At 45.0% G+C, this 16,328-nt stretch overlaps 1 protein-coding gene across 6 annotated transcripts in view; it reads right to left on the reverse strand.

Moving 5' to 3' along the window:
* ST3GAL5 (ST3 beta-galactoside alpha-2,3-sialyltransferase 5) overlaps nucleotides 1-16,328 on the reverse strand; it is a 49,853-nt gene that overhangs the window by 8,098 nt on the left and 25,427 nt on the right. For 4 of the 6 annotated variants that reach the window (XR_006960114.1, XM_047067953.1, XM_047067949.1 and 1 more), the window contains exons 2-5: nucleotides 16,152-16,275; nucleotides 13,007-13,118; nucleotides 7,869-7,973; nucleotides 3,268-3,611 (exon numbers count right to left, since the gene is read on the reverse strand). Coding sequence is in view for 5 of the 6 variants with exons in the window: in XM_047067953.1 (XP_046923909.1) it covers nucleotides 3,268-3,611; nucleotides 7,869-7,973; nucleotides 13,007-13,118; nucleotides 16,152-16,275 (685 nt within the window). In the remaining variant the exon portion in view is untranslated. The remainder of the gene's footprint in view (nucleotides 1-3,267; nucleotides 3,612-7,868; nucleotides 7,974-13,006; nucleotides 13,119-16,151; nucleotides 16,276-16,328) is intronic. The other 2 variants (XM_047067954.1, XM_047067952.1) reach the window with 1 other exon arrangement.

Genomic DNA, 16,328 nt, shown 5'->3' on the forward strand with positions numbered 1-16,328 from the left:
GCAAATTGTAAGAATTCTTCTGAAAGCAAACTGACCCAGTTAAAGAGTTTTGTAATCTCAAAAAATGTCTGTCTGGTTCTTCCCCTGTATTATCACACCTGTATCCCAACTTCCTTCTCTATTCCGCTGCCACTTCTTCTAGATCTGATACCTACCTCTGGATTATCATAAGATATTATTAGACACGATGACTAAATGCAAGGCATGCCCCTGAAGTGGTTATTTTTTCCCATTTCTTATTTTAAAATAAAGGACATTATCAGTGTGGCTGGTGAAATCTGGATAAGGATGTAGACAGGGTCTAAATTTTATCGATGTTAATTTCCTGATTCTCAACATTGTTCCGTGGTTCTGCAGTTCTATAATAGAATGAATGCCCTTGTTCTTGGGAAATGCACACTGACTTGTTTAGGGGTAAAGGGGCTTGATATTTGCAACTATCAAAGGGTTCGGAAGAGTAATGGGAGAGAGAGAGAGAGAGAGAGAGAGAGAGAGAGAGAGAGAGAGAATTATAAAGCAATGTGATAAAGCATTACAGGTTGGAGAATCTGGGGGGGGGAAGGGTGAATGCGAGTTCTCTGTACTATTCCTGCAACTTTTCTGTTAAATTTGAAATTGTTTCAAACCAAAAAGTTAACCTCCAAAGGCTTCTTCACTGATATTCTCCCTCATCATCAGGCTAAGCAACCCTTTCTCTATCCCCAGCACTCAGTGGCCTCCCAATGCCCACACATGAAGTCCCTGTTCCCCAGTCTGGTGATGTGTGGGCCACCACTGGGCATCGGGCCACCTTCCAGCCCCTTTCCCACTCTCCCAGCCTCTCCCTCCTCCTGCCAGGGTGGGGGGCTCCACACCTAAGATCTCCCCACCTACCTCCTCCCTGAAGAGCCAAATCCCACTGCTCTGCAAGGCCAGCCCAGGGCCACCCTTCACTCCCGCCACACCTCTACTCTGGCCCAGAGTGTGCACTGCCTGCAACTCCTGGCTTCTCTCTTCTTCTCTTCCTGTATCCCAGTTACGGACCAGTAGATGGGCATGGGGTCCCGTCTGCCTCCCCAGTGCTGCCTGTGCACACATCTTTCAGCTGATCACGCAGGACCGGGGATTAGGTTCTGGAAGCCTCATACCCTGCATGTGAACTGTTCGTGTCTGGCCCGGACCCTGGGCCCTGCAGTGCCTCAAGGTGCTCATCTATGATGCCAACAGTGATGGCTCCACTGAGGAACAAGAACATCTAAAGCAGACAAGGTAGTGTCTGGCACACAGAAGCATCCAATGAAAGGCAGGGGCTATATCCTTCTTCACCCCAACATTTATAACCCTTGAGGCCCCACTCCTGCCCCCCCCCCACCTCACACCATTCCTGCTCTCTGGCCGCTGGGGCCCATGGCACCTCTTCTGCCTTAACACTACGTTCTTGGGGCTCCTGGGTGGCTCAGTCGGTTAAGTGTCCAACTTCAGCTCAGGTCATAATCTCACGGCTCATGAGTTCAAGTCCGTGTCCAGCTCTGTGCTGACAGCTCAGAGCCTGGAGCCTGTTTCGGATTCTGTGTCTTCCTCTCTCTATGCCCCTCCCCTGCTTGTGCTCAGTCTCTCAAAAATAAATAAAACATTAAGAAAAAACAAATCTAGATTCTTAACTATTTCTTCTATCTTGGCTCTTACAAAAGTCTGATTCATTCCCACAAACACTTTACACCCCGTCTTCTCCTCCAGAGCCCCCGTCTATCCTACAAATTCTCCAAACAGAGCTGCTAACATCCATTGAGCCTTTACCTCAAGCCCGACACTAAATGCTTTACCCTAAGTTCTAAGTGCTTTACATCTGTGAACTCATTTTGTCTTTATGTAAGCCTATAAGGTACATACTATTATTTCCTCCATCTATAGATGAGGAAACAGAGGCACAGGACAGTTAGGACACTTGCCTGAGATCACAGCTACTGGGGACAAAGGCATTATGTGAACATATCACTTTTAGACTCAAAATATCTGAAATGGATCTTGTTATACTCCCTCACTAACCAGAGATTTTTTTTCTCCAACTACTCCGCTTCTGACGGCAGTTCTGCTAACACCTGAGACCCCAGACTAGAAATCCTGGCATCCCTTACCATTAACTGTCAAGCTGTCAGGAAGTCCCCCAATTTACTTTCTCAATATATCTCCCGGATTTGATTTTCAGTCTCCATTTCCACTTTTTCTGCCTCACACCAGGCCCGCACACTGCGTGCACGGACTACAAACTCGACGCCCAGTCCCCAGCCCTCGCCTGCCCTGCCTTTGGCCAAATCCACACGCTCCTGCTGAACAAATCTGATGAAGACCCAGCATGCATCGTGCTCCTGGTTCTACACATCCTTCAGATGGGGAGAATTTATCAAAATGTATCAAGAGCCTTAAAAATATTCGAGTATCTTTAAGCCAACAATTCTGAGAATTCTTGGAAAGGAAATAATCAGAGATAAAGACATAAGTATGAGAATGTGCAAGGCATTTTCACAATAACAAAGAAGCTGAAAAATTCTAAATGTCCACAATAGAACAGCTAAATAACTTCTGATACTCTCATTTAGAGGAACAGTAAGTACTTGGAAGAGTTAATTTTCTAAGAAATATTTAATGACCTCAGAAACTGTTCATAATATTAGATTAAAAAAGCAAAATACTTTATAAGAATATAAATGCACTCATTAGTACGTGTATAGAACAAAAGTGGAAAAAACACAGCAAATTAATAGTGGTTGGTTATTTGTGCTATGAGTGGTTATTTTCTTTCTTACATTTTCCTGTATTTTTTTTTTTTTTAATCTTCAAGAATGAGCACATTTTACTTTTATGATCAGGAAAACAATTTTCAGCCGGCTAAACCAGAGAGAATCTAGGATGAGCGGAGTTCAGACTGTGTGCTCCCCACGATCCCTCCAGCACTGCTCATGGGATGCACTACACCAAGCCCTACTCCCCGAAGCCAGGCATCTCACTAGCTCACCCCCCAACACCACGTCCACTTCCTGGCTCTGCCTCACCCAGGCTTCCTCCTGAATCTACCCAGTCTTCCAAACCTCACCTCCTCTGTAAAGGTTCTGCCATATTAGGGTCGATACGGTGCAGTTTGGGGGCATCCAATCATTTCAGGTTTGTGTTTCAACTCCTCAAGCAGTAAATCCCCTGCAGGCAGGGGCCTGCAGCACTTCCTGCACCCCTCACTGTCGCTGGCACTACACCAACAGCAGTGAACTGAACTTTAGAGGTGAACCCATGTACCTTATCACAACATCAAACTGGTTCAGGGCATGGCCCAGTGCTAGTCCGTGCAGTATCCCGCCGCTTCCGATAACCACACAACGCCTACAGCTCTTTGCTTTTAAGTGTTCAGGCATGTCGTGCTCAGGCAATATCTCCAAGAGGCTCTGGACTTGGCTGGAGAACCTCCGGAATCCAAAAGGAGGATCGTACTTGTACTCGGCTTCATTCACTTTGGGGGCCTCCTTCACGAAAGGCGGTAAGTCCATGCTGTACCTGTGCTCAAACAACTGCGCCATGGACTTCTTCGCAAACTTCGGTCGGCATTCCTTCTGCAAGACTTGCTGAGCATATTTCTGAGCTCTCTGGAATGAAATCACACCAGGCTGAGTTTAAAAAAAAAAACCTCTCAGGCATCAGAAATACCCTCTTACAGATGACACTGTGTCCTGGGATGTCTGATAAAGCTCCCCGTAGATTACTGTCTTTCAGCACAAAACATCTCCCTTTTAGAGTTAATTTGTGGTCAGAAACTTAAAGAAAAAAACCTGAGAGAATCACATAACAAGGAGATAAACTCAACAATATCTACTTCATTATACAAGGAAAGCATGTCCTCATACCCCCACCTCCTACCCCTAGCCTGCCCTTGTTCCTAAAATAAATGTGGGGTGAAATACATACTCTGATGTATTTCATGTTTTATAAAAGCCCGACACAGGCTACAACATGGCTGAACCTTGAGAACACTATACAAAGTGAAATAAGCCAGTCACAAAAGGACAAATACTGTTCGATTCCACTTCCATAAGATCTCTATAGTACTAAAATTCATAGAAACAGGAAGTAGAACGCTGGTTATTGGAGGCTGAGAGAGGGGCGGGTTGGAAGCTATTGTTTAATGGGTACAGAGTTTAGGTTTTGCAAGATGTAAAAGTTCTAGAAATCTGTTTCATAGCAGTGTGAATATACTTAACAGCACCATATTGCACATTTAAAAATGGCTGAGATGGTAAATTTTATGTGATTTTTACCACATTTTTAAAAAATCTCATATTTTAGGTTCCTGTCTAGTGAGATGAGAAACAGGCTTATTTACCTACCAGTTGGGGCAATGAGCTTCATACAGTCTGAAATGCAAGTTATTCTACATGTAACCAGGGAATAATGTCATGTCAACATAGAAGTAGCTGGCCTTGGTTTTGTATACAATTTTCCTTGCACATTAATGCTTTGCCTCAATAAGGAACGACTGTTGGGGCACCTGGGTGGTTCAGTTGGTTGAGCGTCTGACTTCGGCTCAGGTCATGATCTCGCGGTTTGTGAGTTAGAGCCTGGCCGGGCTCTGTGCTGACAGCTCAGAGCCCGGAGCCTGCTTCGGATTCTGTGTCCCCCTCTCTGTCTGCCCCTCCCCTACTCATGCTCTGTCTCTGTCTCAGCAATAAACATTAAATTTTTTTTTTTTTAAATAATGAACGACTGTTGAATGCCAAATACTCTAGCCCAGATGAATGCAGCAACCCACAGAAGGACATGGGACAAAGGGCCATTCGTCCCAGTCTTTCCTCTTGGCTCAGTCTGGACAAATTCTGCCTCCAAACTGTTTGGCAGGAAGTTCTCCCTCATTGCTGTACTTTTTGTCCTTATCTCCACATTCAGCAGCCTTGGCTCTGCCTTACCCCTCCTCCCACCAAGCTATCTTCTCACTCACACGCACATACAAACACATATGTGCATGCATGTATGGTGTCCTAGATTTGCTGGGATATTTATTTTTAGGACTGAACATGTCTTTTGAACTGCGTCCATACTATTATGAGGATCATTATTGTTGTATATAATTTTATTTTTTAAACTTTTTAATGTTTATTTATTTTTGAGAGAGCGAGCGAGCGAGAGAGAGCATGAGAGGAGGAGGGGCAGAATCCGAAGCAGGCTCCAGGCTCTGAGCTGTCAGCACAGAGCCCAACGTGGGGCTCGAACTCAGAGAGTACAAGATCATGACCTGAGCCGAAGTCAGAGACCCAACTGACTGAGCCACCCAGGTGCCCCTGTTGTATATAATTTTAAATGTTTGCCTCAACTATGTTCTTCCTCAGAGGCTTGTTATTTTTATTGTCTAATTTTTGTATAATAATTTTTTGTAGGAAAACTTCTATCTTACTATAGCAAAAGCCCCCCCCCCCTTTTTAAATTACAGCTTCAAAAAGTTATTAGCATCTGGGAAGAGTACACTGTCTACATCTTGAGATGCGGCCCTGTTTCTAAAAAGGTGAAGTGACATTCTCTGAGCACAGATGCTGCTGCATACATTATGCCAGCCACTGCCTCGGCCTGTCGCTAGATCTCTGACACCTCACACAATGGCCGTCAGTACCTTCACTGTGTGGGCTCAAGGAGGCATGGCCAGTAAGAGGGCTGGGCTGGTGTGCTAACCTGGTCCGATTACTTCCCAAATTCCTAAAACCACAGCCTCTGTCCACAAAGAGCAGCACATAAACACCACCACTGAGAACAAGGGTTTAAAGACGAATTGGCATCTTCGTGAGGAATCGGCAGGAAAGCCAGGCAAGGACCAGTCGTGACCCCGAGTAGCACCGGAAGGAAGGCCTGCCAAGCCCATGTCACTCTGCACCCAGCAGGGACTTAACACCCCACCAGCGGGGGCAGGGCAAACAGACAAGCCACACAGACCACACACATCTGACTCTAGACCCCAGGCCTGAGGGTTGTGAACAGCAAGTTTTAGAGGACAAAAGGCCAAAATGACATGTCAAGCGTCTGGTTTTGCAGATCTCCTAGGATAGAAATGGACCTCTGAGAAGTGCCTGAAAAAACCCCGAGCAGACTAGTGATGGGCTCATGACTGGAAAGAGAAGTAGGTGATCAAGCCAGAAACCTGGGCTCGGCTCTCCTGAGCTGCCAAATTTTCTCTTTAAAAGTTTCATTTGGAAGGAGTGAAACTTCGTTCCATTTCCGTTCTGGCAAAGAGCTCCACTTGAGGCTTCAGACTTAATTGTCTAGACCGAGGGCAGAGGACAAGGCCTAGTCATCACCTTGTGACGGGGACTGCGCCTGCCCTCACTCACCGCGGGTGTGATTACATCCGTCCCGGGCGAGCACATGCTCTGAACGCCACCGGCAATGTCTACGGCGATAGCAGTTCCTCTGCTCCTTTCGTTTCACCTCATTTAAAGGTGTGGACAGGCCCCAAGAAAGCCCCTGGGACCATTTCTTCTAACCAGAAGCTGTTCCAGCCTCTCCCCCACCTCCTCCACAGCTCGAATGAGAAAAGCCCGGGGAGGAGAACCTCGCCTCCCAGAGCCGTGATGAAAGAAGGGGCTGTGACCCTCCCCTGCCCTGCTGCAGAAAGCTCCAGAGCTGGAAGCCAGAGTAGGCAAGGACAGACGGACGCAGAGGGGTCTGGCTGGCATTCATCCACTGGGAAGGATCACTGGGAGGACCACTGGGAAGCAGAGAACTGGCGACTGTCGAAAAGATACAGAAACTCCCGCTTCTCTCAAATCAAGGCGTGGAAATGAGGGCTTCGGTGTTTTAACCGTCTTCCAGGCTGAGCTTGCCGGCTGCCCACAGCTAAGAATAAACAGACATCTGGTAGTTCCGACTGTCAGGGAGGTGGCGACTTGCCATGGAAAACCACAATGTGAAAATTCACTGAAGGGTATTTAAAAAATCAAAGTGATTTTCCTCGGCAGTCTCTGCTTTCATTTCTACTGCAGAATTTTTAGGATAATGGTCCTCCAAATAGAAGTAAATGGCATAATTCTTAGTAAAAGGCAATGTTCTCTTTTAGTCCTTTACGTCGAGGACAGGGCACGGCACTGAGGTTGGAGGAGGGTTTTGGGGCTAGAGCTCACCAAACCTGGGTAGGAGCCCAATGCAGCCACAGACCACGTGAGCTGAGGGCATGGGCTACCTTATGACGCTTTCAATGCCAGATGTGTACCAGGCTGGTGCTGGCCTCTTCCTCCCAGGGGCTGCTCTGACGCCCACAGCATTACGCACTCCGCCCGAAACACGTGAGAACAGCCGCAGGAGAACCGTGAGCAAAGCTACTGCCGCATGTAACTCACATTGAAGTCAACCATCTGTAACTCCTACCCAGCTAAAAAAGTAGGGCAAAATCTGAATAACTGAGTCACAGAAAGAGTACCACAGTAAAAAGTCAGACAGTCAGTGGCAGCCTGGGACTGGTGGCTGAGGGTGGGGACAGACTACAACAGGTGAGGTAACTTACCCGTTGGGTGATGGACGGAATGTTCTAAAATTGGACTGGAGTGATGGGGGTGTAACTGTGTAAATGCACGGACACTACAAAACTGCATGCTTGAAAGGAGTAAATTTTATGGTGTGTGTATTTTGGCACAGTAAACCATTAAGAAAAACCAATCAGAAGATCTGGATGCTGGACCCGGTTCTAGATCTGTCAACCAGCAGTGTAACCTTGACTAAAGATCTAACCCTCGGTCAAGGCTTCAGTTTCCTCATCTCTGATATCCGAGGATGATCTGGGGCAAGGAGGCAGCACTAAGAGGGGAAAAGAATCAGTCTAGAGGTGCAGACACCTGGACTAATACCTCGGCCCAGGTTATACCGCTTACCTTAGCTATGTGAGCGCAGGTCTGCAGAGTCAGAGAGAAGCACATTTGGCCATAATTAACTACACAGCAAAAAATGCAGTCCTCAGGGTGATATGTGGTTTTTAGCTGAGAAGAGAGAGGGCCAAGTTCAAACTGCTGCTACCACGCAGCCCAAACCTGATTGTGACCTGACATGAATGTGCCCTTGTCTCTCCTTAAACATTTTTAAGTGCAATTTCACATCTGAAATGCACTTTCAAAGCGTCCGGGTCCCCACAGAGACCACTGTGAGTCTTTTTAAAGAAACAGTACGTTCAGGGGCGTCTTAAATAGAAAGGACAAAAGCCACGGGCACACTTCTGCAGCTGTGTTAACACAGGCCAGGCCCAGCACAACTAGGCAATGCTCAGAGTCCAACAGGGTCAGCAGGGTCCCACTAACGTTGCTAGCTGCTGAATATCATCAACAGAGCTAACAAGGCCTCATGGCTTTGAGACCACCTTCTGCTAACATACACACAACCATTCAAATTTGCCCCAGTGCTCTTGGTGGTAAGGACCAATGTCCAGCAACAGTCTGGAGACAGGGTTCTCTTTGCAGAGAGCTCATACTGCACACCGCCTCACAGCCATTGAGAACACCAGGACCACACCGGCCAGCTTCCCTGGCCATTTCCTGCATTCCGGGGACTTGAGAAAGGATTTCTGGTTTTGCCTTAATGAAACGTGACCAGATATCAAATTGGGGACCTGCTCAGTGTGGCATTCAAGGGCTTTCCGTCTTTGGTCGCGGCTCATTTTCAGTCTTCTCTCCTGCTATTCCCCACCCAAATCCTCACTGATCTCCAACTCTTGCTGTCTGTCTAACGTGGCAAGTTCTCAGAGGCACATGCAGAGGACAAGCTGTCAGGACCACTGTGAAAAGTGGGGCATTCTGACAGTGTTGACAATGTTAAAAAGCTATTAAAAAGTCTCAAGTAATGAAATAAAAAATATCCCTAATTCCACCATGGTTGTAGCAAGCTTTCACTTTCTACTTTATTAATTTGTGAAATTGACCGAGATTTTCACAAACACGTTTGACTTATAAAACCATCAGCTGATTCCCCCCTCTTTCTCCACAAACTACAAGGGACTTTCTACTTTATTCATTTCTGTATTATTTGAATTTTTGGTGTTATTTTTATCTTTGGAAAAAATAATGATCTTTTAGAATCTTTTAGAACTGGTTCGATGTGGTGGTCACTGTGGACTGCTACTGGGTCTCCATTTCCTGTTCCTTCTTCTTAGGGAGCCGTAATTCTGTTCAGGCAGTTATCACCCCTTCTCTAGGCAGGCAGTGGGGCTTGGGAAGCTGACCTCGCCCATTAGATACTCCCATCCCCTTTGCCAGGGATTGGTCAGGAATCCTCATTGGAGCCAATCAGGGCAGGGCACTGGCAGCCCTGAGAGGTTGTTATCAGTCCTGCAGTGAACTTAGATTTTAAAACTTGGCCCCATCAGCCTAAATGGAGAACTCATATTCCATGGTTTAGAGGGAAGGGGATGGCAAGATGGTTTTTGTTTGTTTGTTTTCTGTCTACTGTCTACTGGTGGATATGAGGAGGTATCTCACCTATTCCTTAAAGGGACACTAAACTTAACAGACGTTACTGAAAAATACTCGAAGAGTTGCCTGTTACTTAACTGTGGATGTTCTATACAATCTGGAGTTCAGAGATGAGACACCACACCATAGTTCAGTAATATCTCCCCTCTCCCTGGACTTTAATATACCTAAGTATATATTCATTAATAGAAAATGTTAGCACACAATCCCCATTTCCCAAGGGCTTGCTTAAAGGACAAGTGGAAAGACAGTTAAAATACTACAGTGTAAATGTTAGGATTAAGGTATGAAGAGGCTTCCAGAAGACAGAGAAAAGGATGATCAGAGAAGGCATCTGAGAAAACGTAACTCTTGAGCTGAGATTTGATGTAAAAGATGAGTAGCAGAGGGGCAAAGGGAGGGAGGGACTCCAGCCAGAGAAGTTAGAAAGATTGTAGCAAACATAGGGAAAAATCGTTTCAACAAATGGTGCCGGGAAAACTGGATATCCGCATGCAAAAGAAAAAGGTTGGCCCCCAGCCTCACATCATATACAAAAACTAACTCAAAACAGATTAAAGACCTACATTTAAGAGCTAAAACTATAAAACTCTTAGAAGAAAACACAGGATTAGGCAGTGATTTCAGAGGTCTGGCATCAAAAGCACAAAGAACAAAAGAAAAAATAGATTAACTGGACTTAATCAAAATTAGAAACTTTTCGTGCTGAAAATGACACCATGAAGAAAGTGGAAAGACAATCCACAAGATGGGAGAAAATACTTGTAAACCATGTATCTGATAAGGGACTGGTCTCCAGAATATATAGAAAACTCTTACAACTCAATAATAGAAAGACAAATAACCCAATGAAAAATTGGGCAAAGAATTTGAACAGATATTTCTCCTTAGAAGATATATAAATGGCCAATGAACATGCAAGGAGATGTTCGTCATTAGTTACCAGGGAAGTGCACAACAAAACCAAAATGAGGAAGAAAGAAAGCAGCTCAGCCAAGGAGTAGTGAAAACATTTAAGATTTAGGCCCCGGTTCAGGCAGTGCTGGAACATGGGGTGGCTAAAGGAGGCTGAAGGGATTGGCAGGAACCAAGCCACCAAGAGCCCCAAAGGCCAGACTAAGGAGTCTGGACATTCTAAAGGTAATGGGAACAAATCACAGTTTGCAACAGGGAAGCAATATATCAGATTCAATTTTCAGAAATACTACTCCAGCCACAGTGGGGCATGCCTGGCTATAGAAAAGCAGGTAAGGAGGGGCACCTGGGAGGCCCTGGCTGTGCTTAAAGCATTTTAGAGATTTGCCACAAAGGCACCCATTTATCCCAACTGTAGATGCCTCCGACCATCAAACGCTTCTCCTCTCAGCCTGGCCGCCATCCCCTGATCTGCACCCCTGCCGTTAAGGCCACCTGGGCAGAGCGGACCCTTCCACAGGCCAGGCCTCTGGCTTGCTGACAGTAGCTGCCACATGCCCTCCACCAGTCCTTCTCTCCTTTGGGCCGCACAAATGTTCCCATTGCTTCAGAGGTTCCTCAGGGACATGGTCTCGAGTCTCTTCTCTGGTCATCCTCCGGAGTCACTAGGACTCCTTGGGGAACTTTACAGAGTAATAGCCATAATGATCAGAGCACTTGTCTGAGCTCTGCAGGGACAAGCAGAGCATCCCTGGTCTATTAATGTAGCTAAGGACAAGCTGTACGCAGCCACGGCACAGGCCAACACAGATGGCGATGGCCAGGCACGAAAACTGCCAAGTTAATTTTACCCCAGGTATACTAAAGCACATCTTCCCCACCTTGTACTTGTGAAATGGTGTGCTGGACCCTTGTATGCGAGAGCTCCCATCTCTCCTCAATTAAACGAGACTCGAGAGTGATTATCTTTGCAGTTGGTCAGACGGTTAACGGCATGATTGATGAAATGGACAGGAGAAAGAGAATGTGGATAAGCATGGCAAAGAAGCAAAGGGAAGAGCGCACAGATACCGGGGCGACCGCAAGGCCAGCCGGACAGGGAGGCGGAAAGCCTGAGCAGAGGCGCTAGACACATCCTGCTCCACCACGGCAGATGTGCTGATGCTGGAAAAATCAGCAGAGTCAGCGAACCTCTGGGGACAGATACAGCACAAAAAGGCAGGCTCTGTGAGACACAATGGTTCTGCATCGGCCAAGCTGTGCCGTTTATTTTTTTATTTAATTATTTTAGAATATTTCATAAAAATAATGTTTTATAATGAAGTGTAATTATTAAGTATTAATTTTCATTTCCTTGTTTATACCCACCTGTCCCACATAGTGTGTGAGGCACTTCGAAGGACATACAGATTAAGGTAAAAACATGTGAACAAATACCCTGACTAGAAAAGGAGTATATTATCTTATTCAACCTCGAGGACTACCCTATTATACAGATATTGTTGTCTACACTTCACAGCTGAGAAAACTGGGACTCAAAACAATTAAGTAACTTGCCCAAGGTCTCATTTTTGACTAAGTGGCATTTAGACTTGAATCTAGGTCAGAAATGTAAGCTCCCTCCTACTCTCTGCATCACCCTCCCTATAACTTCTGGCTCCTTTCTGGGGACATCCCCTACCCAGGTAGACAGCAGTCATGTGGAGCCAGGACCACACGGCCGAGTCCAAGCCCCAACTCCACCACTTACTAGCGAAGGTAACCTTAAACTGGTTACTTACTCTCCGCGCCCCTCCTCTCAGCTGTGAGACGGAGGTAATGACAGTTCCTACTATGAGGGTAAAATGAGTTTATATTGCTGAAGCACTTTGAGAATAGTTACACAGTATACACTAAACCAGATTAACTAAACTGGTTAACTAAACTACATGTAAACTTGGGCAAGCAGCTTAACCTCCCAGCCATCATCTGTAAGAGGGAGAGAACACTGGGGTAGCTCCCAGACGTGATGGAAATTAAATAATATATGTAAAGCACCTATACATGTTGGTTATTATTACTGCCATGCTACCTTACTTAAAATCATCTCTTCTTTCGTCCAGGACGTGACATTACTGGATCATTTAACTACTCAACTAAGCAGTGAAATTAGCATTCAATAGGTCAATTGATTTAGAAAAATGAATATAAATTGAAGGGAACAATCTTGAAATACAGTGTGAAATCATTAAAACGAAAAATAAAACACAGCAATGACAGGTGATACCCAAAGAACTTCCCCCTGTTCTAAAAACATGTACACTGGCAACATCACAGCAAAGTAACTCCACGACAGGTGCCCTGGGGTGTGTCAAATGCAACCCACCTCCTGCCACGACTTCGGTAAACGGAGGAACAATACTGTGGGGTAGGTGTGGGGGTAGGTGGGGGAGTAGGTGGGTGGGTTGGGTTTTTTTTTTTTTTTGGTGGTGGTGGAGGAGAGGGTCATCCCTGATTTTGGAGTGCTAAGATGAAGTATTTTCCCTCTGTTTATAACTTTCATGACCACTTATTTATAACCCTTTAGAGATGACATTTCTGTTTAAGTATAAGCCTGGAATTTTTTTCATTTAAATCACACCAATGGAATATCTAACCTTTACACGGTCCGGGTCTACGTAATGCCTTCTTTTCATGTCACATTCTTCGGTAGTATAATTTAACTTGAGGATATAAAGGATCCACACGCCAAACACAAGCAATATACACCTGGAAAAAAATCAATTAGGCATGACATGGTTATGTGATAATCAAGAGAAATCATGAGAAATAAGTGAAAACCTACCCCACGTTGGGTCTGTCTGCCATGCAGCATGAAAGTAGTCTTTAAGGTGACCTTAGTGGTCAACTTAGGGCACCATTTCTTATTTTCCTGACAAGATAGTCATTTATGACTCTCTGTTATAAGTGAAAGTAGAGAAAACTTGTTTCTGCAAAGATGTCATAATAAAATATGAATCACGATGCAGACCACTGGTCTTAAAAAAACAAGTAACATTTTCTGAGCTATAGAATCTCAGCTTCAATTTTTTGCCATTTTAAAATACTGTCAGTCTTCCAAATGCTGTATGATTCCACTTATATAACGTACATAGAGTAGTCAAAAATCACAGAGAATGAAAGAGTGGTGGCTGCCGGGTCAGGGGGAAGGGAGGAAGGGGGGGCAGTTAGTGTTTAATGGGTAGAGAGTGTCAGTTTTACAAGATGCAAAGGGTTCTGCAGGTGGATGGTGTGATGGCTGCACAACAGTGTGAAGGTATTTACCATCACTGAACTGTATACTTAGAAATGGTTAAGACAGTAAATTCTATGTTATGTGTATTTTACCACAATAAAAAATGGGCGGAAAATATTGGGAGCCCTTAAAAGAATAAGAAAGCAAAATGAACAATCTCCTCATTATTGCTCCAAAGATTCTACCCCCAGAGATAAGCTGACTGAGGGGAGACAGAACCACCAGCTACCCTTAAGACCATCTACAAAAAACTGCTTTTAAAGATCTGATAAACTCACATTATTGTATAGTTTAAAATACACACATGCACATACATACACACACAGGATTAGGATAAAAGATTTAAGGCTAGTCCTGGTTCTAGAGACCTCTTTTTTTTTTTTTTTAAGTTTATTTATTTTCTGAGAGAGAGAGAGAGAGAGAGAGACTGAGAGAGAGAGAGGGAAGGGCTGAGGGGAGGAGGGGCTGAGACAGAGGAGGGGTGGGAGAGAAGGAGAGAGAGAGAATGAATCTCAAGCAGGCTCTGCACTAACAGTGGGGCTGGATCTCACAAACTGAGATCATGACCTGAGCTGAAATCAAGAGTCAGACGGTTAACTAAGCCACACAGGCACCCTCAAAACCTCATTTTTAATAAGCTCCCCAAGTGATACTGATAAACAGTTAAAAAAAAAATTTAAACCAAAGTTTAAGAACCACTGTTTTACATAATTTGTGTTACTGAAAAAACAAAGTTAAAGAATAACCTTAAGGGGAAAATGATCTCTCATCTAAAGAAAGGGGCAGTTTATGGGGCGCCTGGGTGGCGCAGTCGGTTAAGCGTCCGACTTCAGCCAGGTCACGATCTCGCGGTCCGTGAGTTCGAGCCCCGCGTCAGGCTCTGGGCTGATGGCTCGGAGCCTGGAGCCTGTTTCCGATTCTGTGTCTCCCTCTCTCTCTGCCCCTCCCCCGTTCATGCTCTGTCTCTCTCTGTCCCAAAAATAAATAAAAAACGTTGAAAAAAAAATTTTAAAGAAAGGGGCAGTTTTAAAAATACAGCATCTAGCACAGTATACTATATACACCAGATGCTAAATATTTCTTAATATTTGAGGAGGATAATGCAGGACAGTATTGCTAGAAAGTGTGTTCAAGACTTCTTGATTCTTATTTCAACAGGATCCCCCAAGAAAACCTGGACAAGCATCCTAATTTCTCCCTGGAATCAAGGACAATGTTACATGAATAGGATGTTACCATCTGTGTAAAAATGGGGGGTGGGTCACACACACACACACACACACACACACACACACACAATATTTCTTATATATACAAGATAATATTGGTTATCTTTAAGTGGGGAGCAGAAATGAGAAGTTATTTTACTGAATACTTTTAATACCTTTTGAATTTTAAATCTTGTGAATGCAGTATTACCTACCTATTCCTCTCCCCAGCCCCCCAAAAAGGAATTACATTCAGTGCATGTAGTAATCCCTTTTCTTGATTACCAAAAAAAAAAGAAAAAAAGAAAAAAAGAAAAAAAGGGAAGGGAAAAGAACAGTGTGTTGAAAGCAGGCCCATGGGCACCTGGGTGGCTCCAGTTGGTTAAGCGTCCAACTTGGGCTCAGGTCATGATCTCACAGTTCGTGAGTTTGAGCCCCGTGTTGGACTCTGTGCTGACAGCTTGGAGCCTGGAGCCTGCTTTGGATTCTGTGTCTCCCTCTTTCTCTGCCCCTCCCCTGCTTGCACACTCTCTCAATAAATAAACAAATGTTAAAAAACAAAAAAGCAGGCCCAATGCCTACAGCCCTGAGGACACTGCACGGTACTTCCCCGTCGTGACTCTCTCGCCCACACTGTGAACAGCCATTGGCCCAGGTGTACCTCATTCGCAGCCACAGGCCAGCACCCAACACAGTGCCAGGCATGTCAGACCTCAGTAAATATCGGTTGGTGTCAAAAGTAGCTGGAAGATATTAATGTACATTTCCCTTTCCTACCTTCCTCCTTCTACACCTCCTAAATTAGTGGTATTTTCAAAAGGGTGATTTTCAACTTGGTTTGGCTGCTACCAAATGCAACTGCCAGGTCCCTCCTTTAACAATTATACCACATATTAGGATATAAGGGTGACCTGGCTGAAACACCGGTCATCTTTTTTAGTATTCAATATTTAAGGCTCTTCAGAAGCTTGTAGAGGACTTTAATTAGCCATATTTTTAGATTAACTTAAAATAGCTAAGAGGAAAAGCCCTGTTTGGTCACGTAATGGCAGGGAGAGCTGTGCACTTAAGAGCTGCTCTCTTGGGATGGTGCCTCCCTGGCTGGCACTGTCCTATCATTAAGTAAAGCCTGATGCATAAATCCAGACATCTGTGCACTGAATCCTTACTCAAATGTGCCTTTGTATGATCTTCTGACCAAGTACGAGAGCCATCCTTCAGGGCCTTTTGCATTTTTCTCCCAGCTCCCCACAGCTGACCTGGTCAGGGCAATCGTAAGGTCCGAGGGCTCATACTTACTTGAGGATGTCTTTTAACAACAAGTTGGGTCTTCTCATCTTGTTTTGAGCTCGGGTGTACCATTGCAGAGAGGGTCTTGAGCAATCACTTCTCAGTTTCACACAGTTATACTCACTGGGCATTGCTGTGAAGAGAGAAGCAGCCAGGAGGAGGGAAAAGAGGGAGAGTCAGGCAAAC

This window comes from Lynx rufus, unplaced genomic scaffold, assembly GCF_022079265.1.
Source record: "Lynx rufus isolate CCGP_SWC_20201006 ecotype Redwood Valley unplaced genomic scaffold, mLynRuf1.p SCAF_8, whole genome shotgun sequence".
Taxonomy (NCBI): Eukaryota; Metazoa; Chordata; class Mammalia; order Carnivora; family Felidae; genus Lynx; species Lynx rufus.